The following is a 22,048-nucleotide window of genomic DNA, read 5'->3' as shown; positions in this document are numbered from 1 at the left end:
CCTGTCAGCAGGATCACAGTCATACCAACTACATCTCACCATGCCAAAATCGGTACAACAACCTTGATTTAATCAGTCCAAAGTGGACAATCCAACATAAAATATAGATTCACAGTGAAGCATATTCTGATGTGTTGCTCATACCTGGACATTTGCAAGTTTTATGGAAGTCTGTTCTTTTTAGACTCCTCCTTAATAACTCTATCTACTTTTAAAAAAATTAACTAGACAGAGGCCAGTGTCATGAGAAATGCCATGATAAATCCCGGTATGGCCCAGGGAAGTTCATTGTCCCTAAAAGTCCAGGGAACAAAATTTCATTTCTTGGCAACTCAAACCTGGGAAAGTATTTTGCTATGCGCTCTGAAATAGGTGCCCTATTATGTACTAGAGTGGGCTATATTTTAATATAGAGGAAATTGCCCCCATGCCTACATAATTTATAAACCACTTCATGAAAACCATTTCTTAGATGAGGAAGAAAGGACTCAGGTTTCATAGGGAAAATTATTTGTTCCATACTTTAAAATTTAAGTTCAGAAGTATAGCTAGTGCAATTTCTAGCACAAGGCATGGAGTTGTTAATGTTTTTCATGACAAGATGTTGGATCCAATGAGGTGAGAATCTCACCCTTCATTTTTAAAAATTATGTTTCGGATTAAGAAACACTGTAAAAATGAGACAAACCAGACCCAGGAAAGCAGAGGGGAAAGGAAATAAAAAGATACCAAAGCATTGTATACATATGGGTCTTATGGCTTGATCCGGTGAAACATTCCATTTGAGGTTGATAGCATTGTGGAATTCAGCTGAAACCGTGTATGAACTAATGGATGAAAGAAAACATATTCTATGATCTTGCCGTACTGAACACTATTGCTGTTGATAGCATAGCTTTTAATTCTTAGAAAGCATAGTTTAGGAGTCAAGAAATTGTAATAATAATTTCAGAAAAGATATTTTAAGTCTGTTTGCCTCATTTCAATGCTGTTGTTCACAGGATTTCTATGAAGGTATCTTGAAAGTGCTTGGAGATGATGATGAAAATGAACAAGAAGAAGTTAAACTCAAGCAAGGTTTAAGTGAACTCCCTGAAATTTATGAATTACACCAAGACATCCTGGAAGAACTGAAAGAGAGAGTCCTTAAATGGCAAGTACAGAATGGCATAGTTTGATGGCCTTAACATACCCTCCCCATAGCAGATGGGTGAACTCATTGGTGTTCCCTTGACCATCCCAGCAGAAATGAAAAGAATAGAATCTGAACCACTTTGGCAGATTTTGCATACAGACAGGAAGGAAGTAAATGTAGAAGCTGACAGGCTAAGAAATCAAATACGGAAATATGTGTGTAGTGAACAGCCGATGACTTTGAAATGGCCCTGTCAGTCAGTGTGAGAACAGCCAGCTTCATATGCATTATCCCCTGCCACTTCTCAGTCATCACCAAATGGCTTCACACCTATGGCCTGAAGGTCACAGGCTCATGCTGTGGAAAGCAGGAACAACTTACATCAGAACTGATCCTAAAGATCATCTGCTTACAGAAATCTACATAGCAGTTGTGTAGGTCTCAGTTAGGGACAGCCCTTTGCTCCCAGCACCAAGGCAGGGATCTGCTACCCTAGGCTTCCAAGCCAAATGGACTCTGACAGCCTGTTAATGGGACTCCATCGAACATCCTTACGGGGAAAAGTCTTTCCATGAGAGAATAAGACCATGAATAGGACAGACAATGCTGCAAAATTCATTCAGCTGAGGAGGCCCCTGACTTAAGCCAGGCTGCCAGGTTCTATTGAATGATGGACCATGAAACCCCATACCTCCAATTTGCCAAACTCCAGGAGGCATTGGTCACTGAGAATGGACGATCCTATTTCTGTACAGCCACTGAGCAATTAAGGAAGTCAGTTAAACTAGTAGAATTTTTCAGTAACGATCCTAAATGTAGGGTACAGGTCTCCTTGCAGCCCTGCTCTTCCCAATCAAAGCATACAACAAGGAAAGGAGAGGCTAAAGGGGACTGTGTTTTGGTTTGTGCCCACCAAGGGACTGTTGAGAGAAAGACTTGAAAAGTGTCACCGATGATTTATGATTTATACACTTAGAACACAAACAGACACAGTGTTTCTGAGATCTAAAATGTCTTGGGTACTAAAGAAGCCACAGCCCTACTCTAACAGCATGCTGCCAGTTCCCTAAGACAAAAAGAACGCAACCATAAACACCCTAAGTGTTCTGTCCAGAACTACTCTGTGGCACTGGGGATAAAAGAGGACTGTATTGCAAATGCTGCCAGCACAACAGATATATATATGTTATATGCCTGCACTCAAATAGGTTCCCAGGTGATTACCACACCTGAAGCTTCCAGTAAGCCCTTCCCTGTGCCTGCACTGCTCAAGACACTCTGCTGCTCTGGAACTCATGTTCCTCTTTTAAGTATGATTCCTTCCTCTTTTGTGAACTCAGATTTTGTTCTGCTCTCTCCTTATACATGCTTTATAAATATTTCAACACTGTGCACCTGAATACTGAGACAGATGACAGTGAGGCAGTGCTGAGAAACAGACAGTGAAGGAGAGCTGAAGATCTAATATTACAACAAATGCTATATTCTCCCCCACAAATAGTGCTCAAAGCACTGCAGCAATTGGAAGGTCTCTTTACAGGAGCAGGAGCCATGTCCTGAAATGAGCCTCATAGTGATGCTATGGCAGAGGCACAGCCAAAGGACCAGTCCCTATGGTGCCCATGCTACAGCAGCCAGTGGTCTTGTCAATCTGTCCTGAAGCACTCCTCCTTTCCTGCTGTTCAGCCTAGGCTTTAAGTGCACGGTGTATAGACCCACTGTGGGTCTAATACAATAAGCAAGAAGTATGGCTCTACTTCTTTACTTTTATTTATTTATTTGCTGCTTCTTTTCTTTCTGTGGACTTAGGGATGAACACCAGAAAGTTGCTGATGTTTTTCTCTCCAGAAAATCAAGGCTGCATCACCACTCAGCATACATTATGCAGTTTGACCAGAATTTGGCTTTGCTAGATGAAATGTGCCTTAAATATTCCCAACTGGCTACCATGATTCAGGAGTTTGAGGTGAGGCTCACGTGTTTTTTTACATGCACTAATGCATGGCTTTGCCATGGGAATTACTCAAGGATTAATTTTTTTCTGTAACTCCACCAGTGTTCACACATAGCGTAGAATGGAAGAATAGTCTTTTTTCACAGACCTGGTGCTAAAACTGAAATGAGAAGTTCACTTGTGTGTGATGTGTTTGTTTCTGTCTCTGTTGCCCACACACTCCTGTGTGTGCATACAGAATTTGTGTTGGTGAATCTGCAGATCCATGAGTACACATTGTGCTGAAACGTATTGGAGTGATTTCTCAGTCACTTATTAACTTATCAAGCTCTTTGAAGATGTGTTAGAGTTAATAACTAGGATTAAAACTAAGATGACAATGTGCTGCTGAGCTCACATTCCCCCTGATGTCTGTGTTTCTTCCCTTCCACTGAGGACAGCAAAGCTCCAGTGACAGCCCTTACAGTGTGAAACACCAGCTTCTGAAAGTGGTACACCGTGTCTTCCAGTATCGTGTGATGCTCACAGGTGAGTAAAATCACTCTGAAAAGAACCCAATAGAAACACTGCCCTGATGTTCTGTGCCTCCACTGTGCTACATATTGATGCCATAACAGCTAAAATAGGGCTAAAGCAGTATGGGATTTCCTGGGAACTTCAATATGCTTAGTTCAGGATTCAGGAAGTGTCAGACAGCCTGGGGAGATGCAGGCACTTCTACAGGACAGCCACGTTGAAAGGTCACCAAAAAAAGCATAGTCAGATGCTTTTAGCCAGTACTTCTTGGCTTTTTCCTTCTGTGAATCAGGAGAGGCAGAGTTTAGCCTCACTACCAACAAACAGGTTTAATTTCTTAGTATGTCGAGGGTAGTTATCAGAGACACTAGAAGACAGGTGACTTTGGCAAGGATACTCTATACTTCATCCTCTATGACAGTGGCAAACACCATCTTCTTACTAACAAAACAGTTGTACCCAGTACTACATCATAAGTCCTATGCACAGTATACCGAAAGCTAGTGATTAGTCAAAAAAGCAGTCCAATTTTGCTGCATTATAGGAGGAAGAGATACAAATTTACATTAACAGTACAGATTTAACTTACAGATTTTACAGTTATACCTTCCCTTTACATTCAGAACCATATGAATAACTACTACCTGAGTCTCTCCAAGGGGGGTAATGTTCCTTCTCTGCAAGCCACCCCAAACCTAGCAAGTCTGAGCCTGTGAGAAGAGTAGGATTTTTGAAGCAGAATGTGGCCACTAGAAAGAATTGCAAAGTTTAGGACTGGCTAGGGAAAGGAAATGGTGAAATGTAACAACGAAACTGTGTTGTCACATAATTTAGTCAGAACACGAAAGAACAAGGTTCCATAGACATAAAGATAGAGAAATATTTTGGAAGTATGCATATGTGTGGGTGGACAAGGATGCAAGATTAGTTTTAGTTATGCATGGGACAGTTAAAAGGAAGCCATAAACCCTGTCCATACAACCAATGAAGAGCACAGTGTACTAGAAGGGGCTTCTATAAAAGCAGCAGAACAAAGTGACCATGTGAAAACTTTAAAATAGCCCTTCTATTCTCTGTTTTCCCATTTCTGTGGTCCACAAGATAAATTGCAAACATGCAGCATGATATTTTGTGAGAAAGCTGAAGGGCTTCAGTGAAACTCCAGTGACTGGATTCTATTTGTGCTTGAAACAACTTGAGTTCCTCCTTGTCCCATGTACTGACACTAACTGGGAAAATGAAAGCTTTTGTGTGTACTGAGATGAAGTCTACTGGATTAAGATACTACAGAAAATAGGTTTACTGCTTCAGTTCTTCATCTCAAGAAACCAAGCCCCTCTTTGACTGCTAGGACAGAATGAGTCTGGAGCAGTGCAGTCCTTCAGATTCTCAGGTGCACTTGTGTGGTAACTGGCTGATTCTACCAGATAAGGAGGGGTATTTATGAGGGTATTGGTTACCACTTATGGCATCACAACCAAAAGGATTTGTCCACTCAGTCCACAGATGAGGACAGAGCTTGCAGTGGTGAAAAGGAAACTAAATATTGCCTGATGACATCACACAACCCCTTCTGCCTGCCTGAGTACAGGCAGATGCTTTCCAGAATGCAGGTAAAAGCCAGGTGAAGTTCAAGATGCCAGAGAAGACACAGCACTAGAAAGAGAAATGTGTAGGGATAAGACATTCAAGGGAACAGACATCCATGCCCAGCACCATTCTCAGCACAGAACTCTAGTTCTTCAATGCAGAATTTAGGAATCTGGACTAACCAGCAAGATAAGAATGAAGTATTTCCAGGCTAGAGTCTCTAAACTGTAGCACTTACATACTACAGTCTTTAAAAGCATAAAGACCCAGACACAGAATAAGCAGGTGGTCCAAGAAAAGTAGTCAAAAATGACACTGGTTAAAGGTTTGTATATAATGCAAATACAATAGCGCTTAGTGTGACAGCAATTCTTTCTATCTATCTTACAGAACCTATTTTCAGATTATGATTGAGTTTGGTAGTAATTATTTAAACCCTGCTTGTACAGAACTAGTGTCTCCTTCCTGTGCCCATAAAAAGCATATGATTCATTTAGTCTAACTGCAAGTATAGCCAACAGCTTTCATTCAGATGGGAAATCAGAATTAATTAGAAAAAGAGTTATTTGTGTAAAGTGGTGCTACTCAGCAATTCTCTTGAGAAACACTTTTGAGAGTTTATTTGTACCTGCCAAGTTATGTGAGCCCAAATCTGTATCAGTGCTCTTTGCATTGATTCTCTAAGTAAAATGCCATCAAAGATGAATTTTGCCTCAGACAGAGGCTATATATACACTTAATGATCTGGGAATAAAGTGCTGTGGGACATTACTGGGGATGCCCGATTCCTGGAAGCATTCAAAGCCCAGGTTGGATGGGGCTTGGGGTAATCTGGTCTGCCGGAAGGTGTTCCTGCCCATGGCAGAGGGATTAGAACAAGATGATACTTAATGTCCCTTCCAACCCCAACCAGTGTCTGATTTTGTGATTAGGATTTAATATTTTACAAATGATGTTGATCTGAATTCTGATTGTTGGATGTCTGTGTTTATTTGATCATTTACTACAGATTACTTGAATAATCTTTGTCCTGATTCTACAGAGTATGAAGCCACACAAGGTAAAATGAAATTGGTAGAAGAAAACTTCTGTTTTACTAACATTGCTTCTAAAGAGGTGCAATATTTCTATACTGGTAGTGTATATAAGATGATTCTTTCAAGATTTTGCGTTAATAGGTTAGATGTAAAATCTGTAAGAACGGATTACTAATTTAGACAAATTATTTAGGACAAGAATGGTATCTTTTTATTTTTAATTGAAACATATGGGCTTCCTATAGTTTTGGCATGATGGAACTTACGGAAGAAGAAAACATCTATACAGGCATAGTGCAGACACTGTAGTTTTGCCCTGATCACTGAGGAAATCTTAGTCCTCTTTGACTTTGTAAATATTTGGCCTGGTCATTGTAAAATCAATTTGGATGGTTCCCCCTGCCTGATTGTGTACCATTAGCTATGGTATGCCTGCTGTACTCTGTGAACCTGGGAGAAACCAAGGAGATTTGAATTGCATATCTGTATTCTGGATTCCTTACCATTACATAAAGTTGAAAGACATTGCATAAAAAGCAGTTCTGCAAAATCAGGAACAAATCCACTGCTAACACCATCCTTTCCAACACATGAGATAGATAAAGCAGAAGTCTCTTACTCCCACTGAAATCATTGCAAGGTTTAGTTGTGATGTCTGTAGGAGTATTTTCCAGGCTGGAGTAAGCAGCAGTAACATTTTATTAATTAAATCAATTCAGCCCTCTTACACTGATTATAAATTCAAACCAACTCATAGCAATAAAGTCAGTGGTTGACTGAAAGTCGGTTTATTCTGCCCAAGAGCAGAGACTCATGCAAGATTTAGGACCCTAGTCACTGACGGTAGAACAACAGCTATACCAGTAATTTAAACAGTAGCAGGGCAGATGTTCAAGCCCTCTGACCACAATTGCCTATGTCATTTTGGTTAGGAGATGCTTGTGTCATTCCTAGCCAGCATGCTCCCAAGTTATGACCAGAAATTTATAGAAAGCCCTGTGCCACAGGGGAAGGGATGTGAAACAGGGACCTGAGCCATGCTATGCCACTGCTCTCAGTGCCAGCAAACATGTCCTAGCCCAGGTTATTTGCCAGTGGAGAATTCAGGAATTAATTTGTGTCACCACTTCACACACATTTCTATCAGAAAGGGATGACATGTCCTCTCTCTCAGCAGTAAGAGGTACAGTTTAGACTGCCATGCTATTTGGTGGCTAAAGTTGGTTTACATTCATCTCTCTATATAACAAGACATTGACAAGAATCTGCAACTAGAAAACATTACAAAAAAGACTTTGTGCCATCCTTGATGCTTAAAAGGGACCTCATAAGCTCTCTGGATCAGCACAAGCATGATGCTGTTTCACACAAGAAAACAATGAAGGGAGGAAGGGGAGACAGCACCCCGTACCATGTCAGAGTTGCTAGGCTGTTGCATTGTGAAAATGACAGAGAAGCCAAAGGATGCCCTTGCAATCAGAAGGGATTTGAGTTATTTTTCTACTCTTTTGTGTGATGCATGTGGTTTGTTTTCCTTCATCCCTCAGCTGCCTTATTCATTGTTTCTGAAATCACGGACCAAGCCAATGACAGCATGCTCGAAGCGGTGAGTCCTACTATGACGCATGCTCCCCTGATCAATAGTGTGGCTTTTACACATCTGTTCAAGTGAATACATATGTCTGCTAGATTCTGAAGCCTCCTCCAAGGTGAGACTCAAGGGCTTATACAGATCTGGTTTACAGTACTGCAGATCTGGAGTTGGTCTGTGCCCTTTAATGCAGCTGTGCAAGATGTAAGACACTATAGCAAATAGCACAGAGGAGGGTTCTTCCCTCTTGGGTTTCAACTCACTTCTTTATTATTTCATTTTCTGAGCAATGAGAGGGTTGTTAATAATCATTCAGGCATCAGAACATGAAATTCAAGATACAAAGTGAAAAGGCATCACATTAAGATGATGTAGATGAAAGAAAGGAGTGAAATATCAATCTTCTTAGTAAGAACTTGTTTTCAGGTAGGCTTTTAAGGCTGAAAAAATGAATGCACTCAAATTGTTAGGGAAGAACACACTAATCGGTTATGAAGATGAAAGAACAGATATAGGTTGCAGGGACGATGTCTAACAAGCCTGGAGTTTTATCATAATAAGGAATGTAATCTGACCCTGCTGTAAACTAGACTCTGAAACTACAGACTTCTAAGCAAAGTGGCTTGATTCAACTGGTTTGATTCTGATTTTCCTTCTCCTCAGGCAAAGAATTTATAATCATATTTTCCCATTATTAAAGCAGTCTTTGTACCAAAATAAATATTTCATCCAAAACCTGAGATCTCATGCAAACCTTCCAGAAAAATCTCAGAGCTTTAGGGATATCTGGGGTAGAGGTTCAGAACTCTAAGAGCTCAGTTCAAATAGATCAAGGTCACACATTCCTGGCACCTCTGCTTCCTTAGATTTCACTCAGGTATATCAGATATTTATAGAAATACTTTTCTGAAGTCAGAAGTATATGTAAGTGGCCAAAATCAAATTTGTGTTGCATTGCCATGAAATCATTTTGTCTCTACTAAGCCATGCTTCAATTTGAAGAACGTCATTGTATCATCTGAATCATACACATGTCACAGACTGTATAATAATTGCTATAAATAATGCCTGTTGTGGAATAATTTCATCAAAAATTCCACATATATTTCTACACATATCTTTTATTGTATCATCAGAGCACATCTACTATTTTTCAAAACTTTGGTATGGAAGAGATGAAACAAAATTTCCTTCTTTCCTTTTTGTGTGAATGTGGAGGGTTTTGTAAAAGTGCAGGTTCATGAGAAACAAAGTTCAATTTTCTGCTAAATCAGAGGTTGTCCTCCTGAATTAACATCCCAAACACAAAAGCCACAACCAGCACTTCTTTTCTTTCTCTCAGTTTAAAAAAAAGGAAACATAAAAGCAAATAATTAATTACAGAAGAAACTGAACAATGCCACTTATTTTAGAGCATTAATAAATTGTCATATACCTGGCTGAATTTCTAAGAAATCATTTAGACTTGGTGTATACCTGGAAGGAAGGTGATTTCTGTTCCCGTGTACCAGCTCATCAAACAACACTCCAAATATCTCATAGGAGCACTGAATTAGGATCTACATTTTCTATAGAATATCAGTGACCCATTATTAGCTTTCTTTTGTTGTTTTATGATAATAAGACTCTAGCAGTTTTTCCTGGGGACTATTAACCCAGGATTTTCAAGCAAATTATGACCATAACCTTCTCCACAGCATTTTCACCATGTACGAAAATATTACTTTCAAGTTACAGATGTACAAAAGAAGTACAAGGTACACCATCACCACAGAGTCTATGTCTATCTGTAATTCCAGGAGATGAGCTAAGCAGGGTTTGTACTGCTCTCTGAATGTCTATAATCTGTTAGAGACCTTGAGATTCTAAGAGCTATAAATCACTGTTGCTATTAACAGCTGGTGAATTCCTTGGGGAGGTGTTCCTGCTGCATAGACATCATGATAAAATTATGGAAGCTGCAGTTCACTGCTAGAATGGCCACAGCAGTATTTCTGACACCCACTTTTGCAGTACTGTCCGGGTAGAGCTTTGCTTTTATTCCTTAATTGTAGGATTGTGAAGGATCTTAGAAAGAAGAATAGTGATAGTTTTAAGACCAATGAAGAAAGCTATATAAACTCGGAATTTTGGGGAACTGACAGGAAACTATGCCCCCCCTCAGCTGTCCACATTCCCAGATAAACCACTATCCTTCACATGTGATGCGTGTTTGACTTCCTTCAGGAAATTAGTTCAATACTTCTCTGTCCGTTTCCTGGTGAACATGTGTCCATATTGCAAACATCAGCATTTCAAGAGGCTCCTCTGCCAGCAGTCCTGAGAAAAGCTGGGCTGCTGCAACTTCTCTGGTAGAAACCCAGATGAGTAGAACTAGCACTGGCATGAGTGTGCTCACAGGAGAACACTGCTTTTTCTGCAGATGAAAAACAGGTTTTCATTGTGGAAGCTGTCAATTGGACAGGTATTGCCAGGCTAAAATACCCGTCAGTGACAGGAAAGTCCTTTGCAAATACCTTTTGCAAAAGTTAGCTGTCCCACAATCCCTGATATTTCTTGTGCTATTGCTTTTTATGCTGATTCTATTTTATTTGCCTATAGTATTTTAGAAGTGACCTGAAAAAATCCATTTGTTAATTCCTGCATTGCAAAAGAGATACCTGACATCTCAACATCTTGAAAATGTGTCAACTGTCAATTATGTTGCATGGGCACAGTGAGGCCCTGTGCTGGTCGAGCCTTGTAGGCTTGTACGTTTTTCCATGTATTTGACATCCAGTTACTGATTAAGAACTAAGTAACATGCTAAACAAGTGCAATATTTTACTAGGGCAGTAAGATAGGGAGATTTCAGGCTTATTCAAAAAGCAAGCCTAGATAGGTATGTTAATTGTGTTAGCTGAAATCCAGTGTAAATTAGCCTTGACATATCATCATGTTAACTTGGATATGCTCCTTCTGGTATCTGTGATAACTTTCTCAGTTAGCTGATCCTGTAGACGTGACTGATTTGTATCAGGCAGATACAGTGTATGATCTAATCAAGTCTTACTAATCCCAGGGGTATATTAATGCCAGTCAATGGAGCAAAGGAAAACATTGCCTGTTGAAGCAGAAAACTGTTCTAAAAGGCTGTCAGGTCACAAAGCTGTATCAAGTATGGTCCTTAGTCTGTAGTTTATCTGGGTGTATAACTGAAGATACAGGATACAGTGGGTGTATAGTCTAGGAGACTTAGATAGGAGACTCCTAATTTTTAGGCATATTCCTGTGCGGACTCACTTCTCTGGGGTAGCTTATTCTACTGTTCTGATCAGATAAAAACCACAGCTGAATCCTATGCATAAGCCTCTATTGTAACAGCCTCATCTGCTAAATGGAAGGAGATTTGAAAAGACTAGCAATATTGCAAAAGTACAGACATCCCTTCTTCCTTTTTACATTCATCTGATTTTCTTTATGGGAGCACAGACTTATCTAGGTTAATCTTATTTATCATCTTCATGGATAAGTTCATGCCTGGTGCCAGTGCCCACTGACTGACTGTGCCTTAAGGTCAGGTAAATAGTTAATGGTATCAGAGTTGAATCATAAACTTCCTGGTTTTTGCAGAGCATCCAAACAGAAATGCAGCTTCATTGCCTGCTTAGTAGTGTACCCTCTACATCCCCTATTGCAAAGGCATTAATCTGTTACCACAGAATGTAAATCTTCAGATAAACCTAGCAACAGTCTGAAAGTATCAAAGCATGCTTTGGATTATTGGTGTCATGGCTCTTATGCACAGGCCTTTGGAGCAGATACTGTACTTTGACCCTATTTTATTAGTTCATAGAGCCAGAAAGTCAGCAACGAAGCCAATGTATAAATACCATATGAAGTTAGCAGTTCCTCTGGAAGGTACACTGGGGAATCACAGGTAAAAGAATGGTAGAAGGTCACAGCAGATGTGAATGCAGGTGATGAGATTCTGTAAAATCCATAAGGCAGGAAGAAGACTTTCTGGGTGTAAATCTTTGGTCTCAGCTCTCTCTGAAATCTAATTCTGTAATACCAGTTCTAAAGAAATAAAATGATGAGGAGGGGTGAGGGGAAATTTGCCTGCTTGTATAAAAACAGTCTCCATGCAGCCTTCTAAATGCTGTTTTTCTCTCCCAGGAAAACTTGCAGAAGCTAGTACACATTGAGCACAGTGTGAGAGGGCAGAGCAGCCTCCTCCAGCCAGGAAGGGTGAGTGCTGCTGGCACACCTATGCTGGTAAGGGTATTCTTTCTGGCCAGCAATATCTCTGTGTGGATGGCCATGTTTGAGATGCCTACAGATGTTGTTTACTGAGCTATTGTGATACAAGTTGGAGCACTGGTTTGTGTAAAAAACATCACTCTGGCAGTACACAAAAAGAAGGTCATGCTGAGAAAGATATGCACTGTCTCTGCTTTTACATAGAGCAGCCTTTTGGCTTTTCACTTCAGCAGTCCTCAGACACCCCAAGTACAGTGTATTTTGATGGAGCTACTGCTTTCCTCCTTATATACTCCTGTCAAAAGGCTGCAACTCTAGCAGGGATTGCTTTCAGCCTGAAAAGCCTCTTTATATAGCTGGCTAAGAACCTTAAATTAGGGCAATTATTTTTTTTTCAATTTTATATTTTCACCATTCCCCCATGGTGCTTTTAATATAAGATGCTGTTTTTAAGCAACACATCAACAGAAACATGAGAGAGTGTACAGCTGTCTTGCTATCCACATCAAATGCAAATTTCTTCTGACTTTCAAACCTGTCCAGTTCCCTCAGGTCCAACCTGCTTCTATGCTTCAAAAGATTTCTTTCCTGAGTTCTGCAACTCTGAATTTCCCTTCAGTCCACCAATATCTTTAACAAAATTCATGAAGCAATTTTCAAAGCATGCATACTCATAGCATAAGAATACTCATCAGCCAAATATTGAAAATATTTTTCTCTCTAACATCCGTATTCTCACTTGCCCTTACCAGGTAATGCTTTAACAAATTCTGCAAAGCCCAGCATACAGATTTTACAGGATTTGTCTCTTTGATTGTAAACTGTTCTAGAGTGGAGAAGTATACTAGATTCTGTTATCCATCTGAAAAGGGCAGATGACTGTTAATCCACTGATGTAGTTCAGTTAGTTATGGCAGACTTTTTCAAACATTGCTGCAATGAAGTTCTAGTGTGCTGGTTCAGCTGCTTTTACATACACAGTCCTACCTACATACTAAGTAATGAGATGGACTGAAAAAGTATTGTGCTTGCAAAATTATATGAATTATATATGAAGGTATAGTTAAGATGGTGTAGCATACTAAAACCCAAGGTTTCAGGTTTTCTCATTGGTCTGCCTATTTCAGAGGACTTTTAAAGACAAGAATTCTTTTCTAAAGCTCATTACATGTTAATTTTCAACCTGTGACAATCACCTCTGAGCACAGTCCACAGTGCAGAAAGAGTGGGCTGAGGACAAGTGGGATTCCAACCCATTTTGTACTGACACAAATGCAAGCCATGAAGGGTAGCAGAGCTAACCCAGGCAAAGACTAAGCCAGATCATAGGGAGTAAGGCTAGAAACAAGTGTTGAGGCTCTCTATCTCTTCTTGCACTGATGAATGGCATTGGAGTAGCTCCTTCCCAAGGATAAATACTCTTTTTTTCTGAGAAAGATTCAGAATGAAATCTCAGGATTACAATCTGCTGTTTTCTCCTTCAGATCTTTGTCAAAGAGGGAACGCTGATGAAAGTCTCTGGCAAAAACAGGCATCCTCGACATTTGTTCTTGGTAAGATTTTTTTAATTTTTACTGTTTCTCTCATATCTTTCAGCACATTTATGCACCCCTGAAGCCTGGGAGATTTTAGGCTGCAAGTCATTTAACCATCAACAGTGATGTAGTGAGTTAATTCCTGTTGCTAACAGCGCTGTAGTCCTTTCACACGTCCCATTGGCCCCACATACAGAAATATGTGCTGTGCAACCCTCTGGTTGTGCAACAGTTACATACAGCCTTCACCAGGATGTAATTCTGCAAAGAAGTGCAAGTGCTCAAGGGGATGAGGAAGATGAGAACTCCTGAAAACCTTCAGGAATTAAGCTACACACTTGAAAGTCCTAAGACCTTTGAAGACTTAATCAGGAGCAAGAGAGAATACCCTACGGCTGAAGTAGCTGAAAATTTCTTTTGGTCACACTTGGGAGGGATCTTTGAAACAGAAGAACTTGCTTTTAGCTCCTGCTGTCCTGATAATTGTGTGCATTGCCTCAGTGTAGTTCCTCTAAACACACACCTCCAGCTTAGTGTGGATTAGAACAACAGTTTTCAGTGACACTTTGCAACATTCTTTTAGGATAATTAGGAAAAATGGACCTTTCATCACTTGGCTGGAATACTCTTTACAAGGGTCCACAACCCTCCTGCAAGTACTTGTAACTCCTATTTGTGCATGAGTGTATGCACAAGCTTCTTTCCCTCCTCAATCACATATTGCCATCATAATCAAATCAAATCAAAACAGATGAAACCCCACTGTTTTGGAGATATGCTATGGTCACTTATGCTTTCTATTTTGCATCACACACTCCACTGAGCATTTAGAGAATATGAGACTCCAGGCTCCTGAGCTCTGTTCTCAACTTTTCAGGTAGTGTATTTTGTAACCACACATATTTCTATGCACTTTTCAATATTAACAGGATTATGATACTTGCCTGTGTCTTAGGACTTTGTTACCTGCTTACCTGTTAATGTTTGAAAAATTCTTCAGAGCTCCCTCCCAGAAAAAAGCCATAAAGAACTGAGAATTACTGCTGCTATTAACATTACAATATTGCTTGCAGAATTGATTTTAAAATAAATTAATTATTTGCCTGGCATATGTATTTGCTGTCGCCTTTAAATGCTGACAGCTTTTCACCATGGGATCACGGTAAGGCGGAGAGATGGCTTATTACAGAAACCATATATTTTGTATTAATCCTTTATATTTCTTCCTCTTACTTGTAACTCCTATTTGTGCATGAGCATATGCACAAGCTTCTTTCCTTCCTCAATCACATATTGCCATCATAATCAAAGATCAGATGGGATGGGATGAAGTGCTGGTGCTGCACTTTTTTGATAGTTTCAGTGGTTTCTGTAGAAATTCAGACTTTCGTGTACTGAAAATGATGGATTTCACGCAAATCTTCAAATGTGAGATAGCTGCAGTTCTGTTTTACAGAGTCAGCATCAATGGACTGTAACAAGTGCAATAAATGTCAAATATATACTTCCCAATACTCAAACTTTCACACTCTACACTAAACTCTTCTTGATCAGGTCTAGCCGCAAGCCTGGCCCTCCTCCTAGCCTTCATAGTCAAAGCCCGGCCTACACCTATGGTTACCTAAAGCCCACGTAGAATCATGACTTCATTGCAGTCACAGGAAAAAGGCTATGCCAGAAACTCCATGAGCTGGCGTTAAGAAACAATGTTCTCAGCAGCAGTAACTCTGAAGTCTACTGATAACCACTTAATAACAGATGATAATTACATTCCTACTGATCTCTCTTCTGCAGCACTTGCCTTTGCTAGTCTTCAGAATTACTTTGGAACTGTGGCTAAAGCTGGGACAAAATTCCAAGACATCACTACCCTTTAGTCTTCCAATGTGTTTGTTGCTGTCACCATAACCCATTACTGTAGCAGAAACGGAAGTGCTACAAACTTAGCTGTTGTAACTGGTACAGAGAATTTTAAAGGAAGATCAAAAATCAAGTTGATAATAAACACTGAGAGGAAAGTAATTTAAACATGGGATAAACTTATACAAATTTCAAGTTATCCAAAATGATTGTATCAGCTGGAAGGTCATAAGTCACAAGAGGCCAAAATTACTGGAACAGAACAAGCACAGAAATCACTTTCTGGCACTCTCTAGTTTAGGAACTACTTCCTGGGGAAAGTTCAGATGTTAACTGCAGAGAGAGACGTGTCTCTTGACAGCTGGAGACATTACAGTAGCCACTGTCTTGTTAATAGACGCTCTCACTATCCAGAAACAGTGGGTTTTTTTCTTCCTTTCAGTCTTTCTTCCTTTCAGTCAGCAAGGCAAATTGTGACCAAATGTGCTGTCATGCAAAGAATGGGGTGGAGCTAGTCATAATGGTCACTTTCAAGAACCAAGAGGCATAAACCTGGCTTATTTCCTGATCTAACACACTGAAGTTGCAATTACTTCAGGCTTCCTGTATTGTATCTCCAGTAGGGGCAGGGAGAGGGTGACTGGATCATTGAAATTACTTGAAACGTATTGGCAAATATCTATCTTCAGGTTCAGTGATTTCTGTGGAAGAAAAACCCATGATAAAACCCCAAGACTAGAATAATTTCCTAAACATTTTCTCCTAAAACTGACATTTATTTAAGGCCTTTATCTTCTAAGGACCATATTGTAATCCTTTGAACCCACTTGTAAAACTCAGGTTTGTCTGTTAACAAAAATATCTTTCAGAACTTCTTTTTAATGCTTCACATGTCAGCAGTGACTCAAAAAGATCACCAGAAGATAACATGTAATAGAAGTAGCTTGGCTTTGATGGAGTAAGTGTATTTACCTTCACTATCCCAAGGAGATTTTTATATTAAGAGCGTTTTCTGAAGTTCTTAGTAGTGAAGTTGCTCTGACTAAAGCTAAATGAAGACCAGGAACTGGAGAGAATTTCAGAGCAAGAGTACACACTGAAGGAAGATGAGCCCATCAAACTGAAATTGTAGCTAGAATAGGCTGTAAAACTTGGGTGTGTGCTTGGCTTCTGCTTCGCCTGTGCTTTCAAAGTGTGCTTTAGTGATGTGCTCTGAATATTTATCTACCCCTAAGGAGCACTGTATGTCTCTGCACAGCACATATATGCATGACAGTGTAAAGACAAATTTCAAATGTTTCTGCAGGTGTGTATTGTGTGTATCAAAATGTTACTTGAGCTGGCTGTTTTGCGTAGGCTGATGGTATTGTTGAATCTGGTGTTTCCTGGCAGGATGTTTTGTGAGTTTTGCTGTGTGTCTGTTTCCTGAGTCCAGTCTCTGTTTACAAGGATGTTGTGGCCTCTGTGCAGCACAGTATGGGCTGCTGAAACTGGCAGGTCCCCTAACTGCCCCTCACCACAAGACTTTGCAACTCAGAGCCTGTGTCTTATCTCACCCTTCTAAGAATTTCTCTACAAAGACCACTTGTTTTGAAAATGGATTGCAGGAAGCTGCTATCAAATGGGAGACTGTTTAATGCTGTATCTGGCAGGGTTGAAGTATAGGAGATTTTTGGAGTCACAGCTTGAAAAACAAGCTCCAGCACACATTCAGACTGGTCCACTGACGCTCAGGGCGTGTTTAACTCAGACTTGAATAGAAGAAGGCAGGGTTCATAATTAGCTAGCCTTTGAAACATTCAGAAAAACCAAACACGCAGTAGAAGATTTTAGAAGGATACGAGTATATTACATATGGATGCCAGCAGTTTAGCAGGGCTTAAATTTGTTTGGATCAATCAACTTGAACACTGTAGGTTAGAAAACTTGCATTGACTCTAATGTTACTAGGTACTATCACAACAGAGAGAATTATAAAAAGAAGGTTTGGGGAAAGGAAAGCAGTGACTGGAAAAAAGGGAACAAAGGATGAGACATATCCTTCTTTCTCTGTGCAGAAAAAGGGTATGTGGTCCAATATCAAACTCTGAGCAGTCTGGGAATCCCAATTATTAAAAGTATTCTGGCAAACAAGAATTGTGTCTGAAGCCCAAGAACTTGTGGAAACTTCCCACAGGGTTCTAGCAGTCCATCTCCTTTAGTGCAGATTTCTGAGAGGCAGCAAGATTAGCTTTTATCATCAGCTAGTCTTCACTGCTTGAGGGAACAGTGAACAGCTGAAGCAGGAGGATGCATGAAACCACTGGTACTAATTCTGTCCATACCATTCATATGGCCATCACTAAGGTCTTTGCAAAGGAAACAGCAGTGAGTGCAAACCCTTTCTTTCTTCATGAATATGTGTACCTTGCTTCACAAGCTTTGAAATATTTTTCATGATTCCACTGTGTCAAATTGTAGCTAGTGAGACCTCCGAATCACAGCCTACTGCTAAATAGGGGAGAAAAAAAGGAGGGGGAAAAATGGGCAATTAAAAGCAAAGTAACATTTAGTAAAATCTTGGGATATTAATCAAGGTTGTCATGCTAATGATGTGCACCATAGTGTCATCCTTTATCAAGAGTAATAAAAAAAATATGCAGGTTTTAAAGAGATATATAACTCTTAAAATACATTTTAAAAATTGAGTTTGCTATTTAAGAAGCCTCATAGCAGACTATGTCAGGATCCTGAAAATCTCTCTCAGAAGTTCATTTCCTTGGGTTTAGTGCCCAGGTACTGCAGGGCCCATTTTAGAGCCAGTGCTCTTTAATATCTCCATGAACAACAGGGATGCAGGACTCTAAGGGATAAGAAGTAAGTTTGCCGATCATGCTAAACTGGGAGGAGCTGTCAACTTCCTCGGGGGCAGAGAGGCCTTGCAGAGAAACCTTGACGAATTAGAAAGATGAGCAATCACCAACCATATGAAGTTTAACAAGGACTAGTGTTGGAGGGGGAAAAACCTTTAGTGTAGACTAGGCAATGAGGTGCTGGAGAGCAGCACTGTGAAAAGGGACCTGTGAGTCCTGGTCAGCAAAAATTGAATATGAGTCAGCAGTGCCCTGGGTAACCAAGAGGGCCAGCCACGTCCAGGGGTGCATCAGGGTCAGCATCACCAGCTGGGCAAGGGAGGGGATTGTCCTGCTCTGCTCTGCACTGGGGCAGCCTCACCTGTAGCACTGTGAGCAGTTTTGGGCACCACAGCATAAGGAGCTAAAACTGTTAGAGAGCATCCAAAGGAGGAACGCAGAGATGGGTAAGGATTGAAGGAGAAGCCATACAAGGAGTGGCTGAGGCCACTTGAATTGTTCAGCCCGGAGAAGAGGAGACTGAGGTCAGACCTGATCATGGTCTGCAGCTCCCTCAGGAGGGGCAGTAGAGGAGCAGCACCAGTCTCTGCTCTCTGTGACAGGATCCAAGGGAACAGCATGAAGCTGTCAGAAGAGGGCTAGGCTGGATATTAGGAAAGTGTTAGGGTTAGGTAACAGTTCCAGCAGTTCATCAAGTTACAGCTTGTTCCAGGTATACCCCCCAGGAGAATGGGCAAGCAGGCAAGCCTGCAAGCCATATTGCAATTTATTGATTTTGTCTTTCTTTTCATATAGATGAATGATGTTCTGCTGTACACATATCCCCAGAAGGATGGCAAATACCGACTGAAAAACACTTGGGCTGTGTCAGGCATGAAGGTAATGCTTCATCTCTATTAAAAGCTTGAATTAAAGTTTTATAGGGAACTGCTGGTGCTTTGCTGGTTTATGTTTCATATCAAGCAAGGGGAAAGAGGGGACAGACCTGTTATCAGGGCATTCCCTTGTCTCTTACAGGAGACAGAAGGAAAAACAGTAGAAAACAAACATAAAAATATTATCTCTGTGACTTAATATGACAGCCTTATTCAGACTGCATAAATAATACAAGCCAAAATCAGTTACCCTCCAAACGTGAAACAGGAAAGAGAAAAGATGTATTATCTCGTTTTGTCTCCAGCCAATGTATTCTTGTTCCTTTCAATATATTCACTAGAGCTTAGTCTGCCTGGTTTTAAACTCTTGCTACTCAAAATTGACACATGGCTGGTTTTCATGTGCCTTTTAATTGTTTTCATCAAAAGCATTAATGGTTCAAAAAGCAATTAGCCAATTTTATGGGGAAAAGGTGTATTGGGAACAATTTCATGTAGTGATACAAAACCAGCTTCTTCTTCAATAAATTTATAAATTGCAAACACAATTAAGCTGTCCTCACACCCTTTCCCTAAGTATTCATTGGCACCAGAACCTATACAACAGGAAATATTGGGCCAAAGAAGTCTATTGGACCCTCATAACTGTTCTATAACTAATATTCCAAGTTGTATTTATGTGAAAGAGAATTTGAAATGACAAGTCAAGAGTCTGATGATCTAGAAAATACACAAGATGAGAATTACTAATCATTAATTTCAGTGGAATGACACAGAAAGTTTAAGGTGTTGTGAAAACGTGGCAGGGGTTGATCACCCCAGGGACCTGAGAGTTTAAAACTAACTTAAGGATCCCAGAAGTTCCTAGGAATCGCCAAAATATTCTACTGTTTAGTGAAAAGGAGTTGTGGAGCAAGTTCTTACTGAGGTACATTTGAAATACTGAGTGACTAGCATAATGGTGCTTGTTAATAAAAATGTGTGAAACTATGAACCTATGTTTCTCCTCACTGGCTGTTGCTATTAGCAGGCTACTAATATACTCCATGGTAGGGAAAAAATTTTAGCTGAGGTATAGCTTTTAAGTTGGCTTTTTTTGGTTTTGGTTTTTGTTTTTTTTGGTTTTTTTTTTTTTTTTTTTTTGGTGTTTTTTGTTTGTTTGTTTGTTTGTTGTTTTTTGGGGGGGGTGGTTTTGTTTTTTGTTTTGGTTTTTGTGTTTTTGTTGTTGTTGTTGTTGTTGTTGTTTTGGTTTTTTTTGCTGTTACAGAGCCTTGCTGCAGGGAGGCATTTGCTGAAGTGCTTCACTGTATAATGCCCACACATCAGAAAAAAAGTAATTTCTATTCATTACAAGCATAGACCAAAATGCTCTGACACTTGGCAGACTAAACATCTCCTAAGTTTGTCATATTAAAACTGAACCCTCATAGATATTTCATCCTTATAGGCAGGATTATGGTTTTTTTTCCCTTCAGCACACCATCATGTTTAAATAGAGATCATACCTCATTACAACACCAATACAAAAAACCCTAATGCCCATCTTTTTGCATTGAAATATGAAACAGATGGTAGGGATATAAGAGGTCATATGCATTGAGACTTGTGTGGTGTATTGATTATAGACAGTTTAACTCATGTCCACATTCATGTTCATGGCATTTGTTTCTAGGTCAGTCGCCCAGTGATAGAGAAAGCCCAAAACATCCTGAAGATTGAATATGATGAGCATTGCCTGACCCTGTCAGCAAGGTACTGTTCCCAAATGTCCATGGCAGAGGGTATTAAAATTAATTCTTCCAAATAACAAGGTCTTCAGTGCTTTTAAGTACTGACTCTCCCACCATCAGTCTGCAACTACAGCTTGCGACAGAATGCCTAGAAACACAGCCAACTTCCTAAATTACACAGTGCCAGAAAAAGACAGGGATGGCACTTTCTTACTCAGAATCAGCATTCGGAGCTCTCATCCTTCCCAGAGCACTTACCATCTGTGGGGAGTGCTCAGCTACCAGTTAAAGCCTTTTGGTCCATTTCCTTTTATAACCATATCTGAGATTTCCATAGACCTCCACACTCTTCACAATCCTCAAAATATAATAATGAATTACCTGCCAATTATAAAAGCAAGATGTGTACAGTCCTTCTGTATTGTAGAAGGGAAATTCTGTTGCATGTCCCCTTTCCCCAGACCAACTGAAGTTGTCATCCCTAGTGAGCAGCTTGGGATGCACTGCTTACATTATTAGGATGCTTCTTTGCCTTTTGTACTCATATCAAGTCCATGCTTAATTAGGATAAATAAAGTATGGGAGGCAACTGTGAGCTATGTTTGTTTGTAGACAGAACCAGCACCTGAGACTAAGGTTATCCTTCTGATAACAGGCAGACAGAGGCTGGGATAGAGCCCCTTCCATCTCCTTGTGCTGCTCATTCTGTGACAAATCTGCCAGAAGTCACCCAAGAATAGTTATTCCTCCTTTTTGTACTGGCTGGCAGAGCTAATGAGATACCAGTGAGCCAGTAGCCAGCACACTCTCCTAACGCCATTGCACAACATCCTTGGCCTTTTACACTCACCAAAAGAAGCACCAAAGACGTGAAGAAAAGTGCAGAAGGCTTCAAGTATCTCTAAAGACTATATTTTACTGCTCACACTGAGGGGCTGCAAGCTGCACTAAAGGCCAGTGGTAACAACCAAAGTGAAAACCTGAAAGCCTTTATATTTGTATGAGACAAGGTGAGTGAACTGAGTAAATACAACATGAATGCCAAGGACTAAAAGCTGTAGACCAAGGATGACCAAAGCTCAGAAGTCAGCATGGCTGTATGAGCAGATAGTACTGTAAAGTCTTAGCATT

General features: G+C 40.2%; 1 protein-coding gene across 1 annotated transcript in view; it reads left to right on the top strand.

Annotated features, from left to right (window-relative positions):
- FGD5 (FYVE, RhoGEF and PH domain containing 5) overlaps positions 1-22,048 on the top strand; it is a 69,044-nt gene that overhangs the window by 33,858 nt on the left and 13,138 nt on the right. Inside the window, 9 exon segments of the mRNA XM_031061631.1 lie at positions 1,002-1,153; positions 2,945-3,101; positions 3,530-3,617; positions 6,205-6,255; positions 7,780-7,838; positions 11,982-12,053; positions 13,550-13,618; positions 19,108-19,191; positions 20,860-20,939. Coding sequence (XP_030917491.1) covers positions 1,002-1,153; positions 2,945-3,101; positions 3,530-3,617; positions 6,205-6,255; positions 7,780-7,838; positions 11,982-12,053; positions 13,550-13,618; positions 19,108-19,191; positions 20,860-20,939 — 812 coding nt within the window.

Source organism: Geospiza fortis, unplaced genomic scaffold (assembly GCF_000277835.1).
Source record: "Geospiza fortis unplaced genomic scaffold, GeoFor_1.0 scaffold128, whole genome shotgun sequence".
Classification (NCBI taxonomy): Eukaryota; Metazoa; Chordata; class Aves; order Passeriformes; family Thraupidae; genus Geospiza; species Geospiza fortis.
This window is presented reverse-complemented; position numbering and strand designations above follow the sequence as displayed.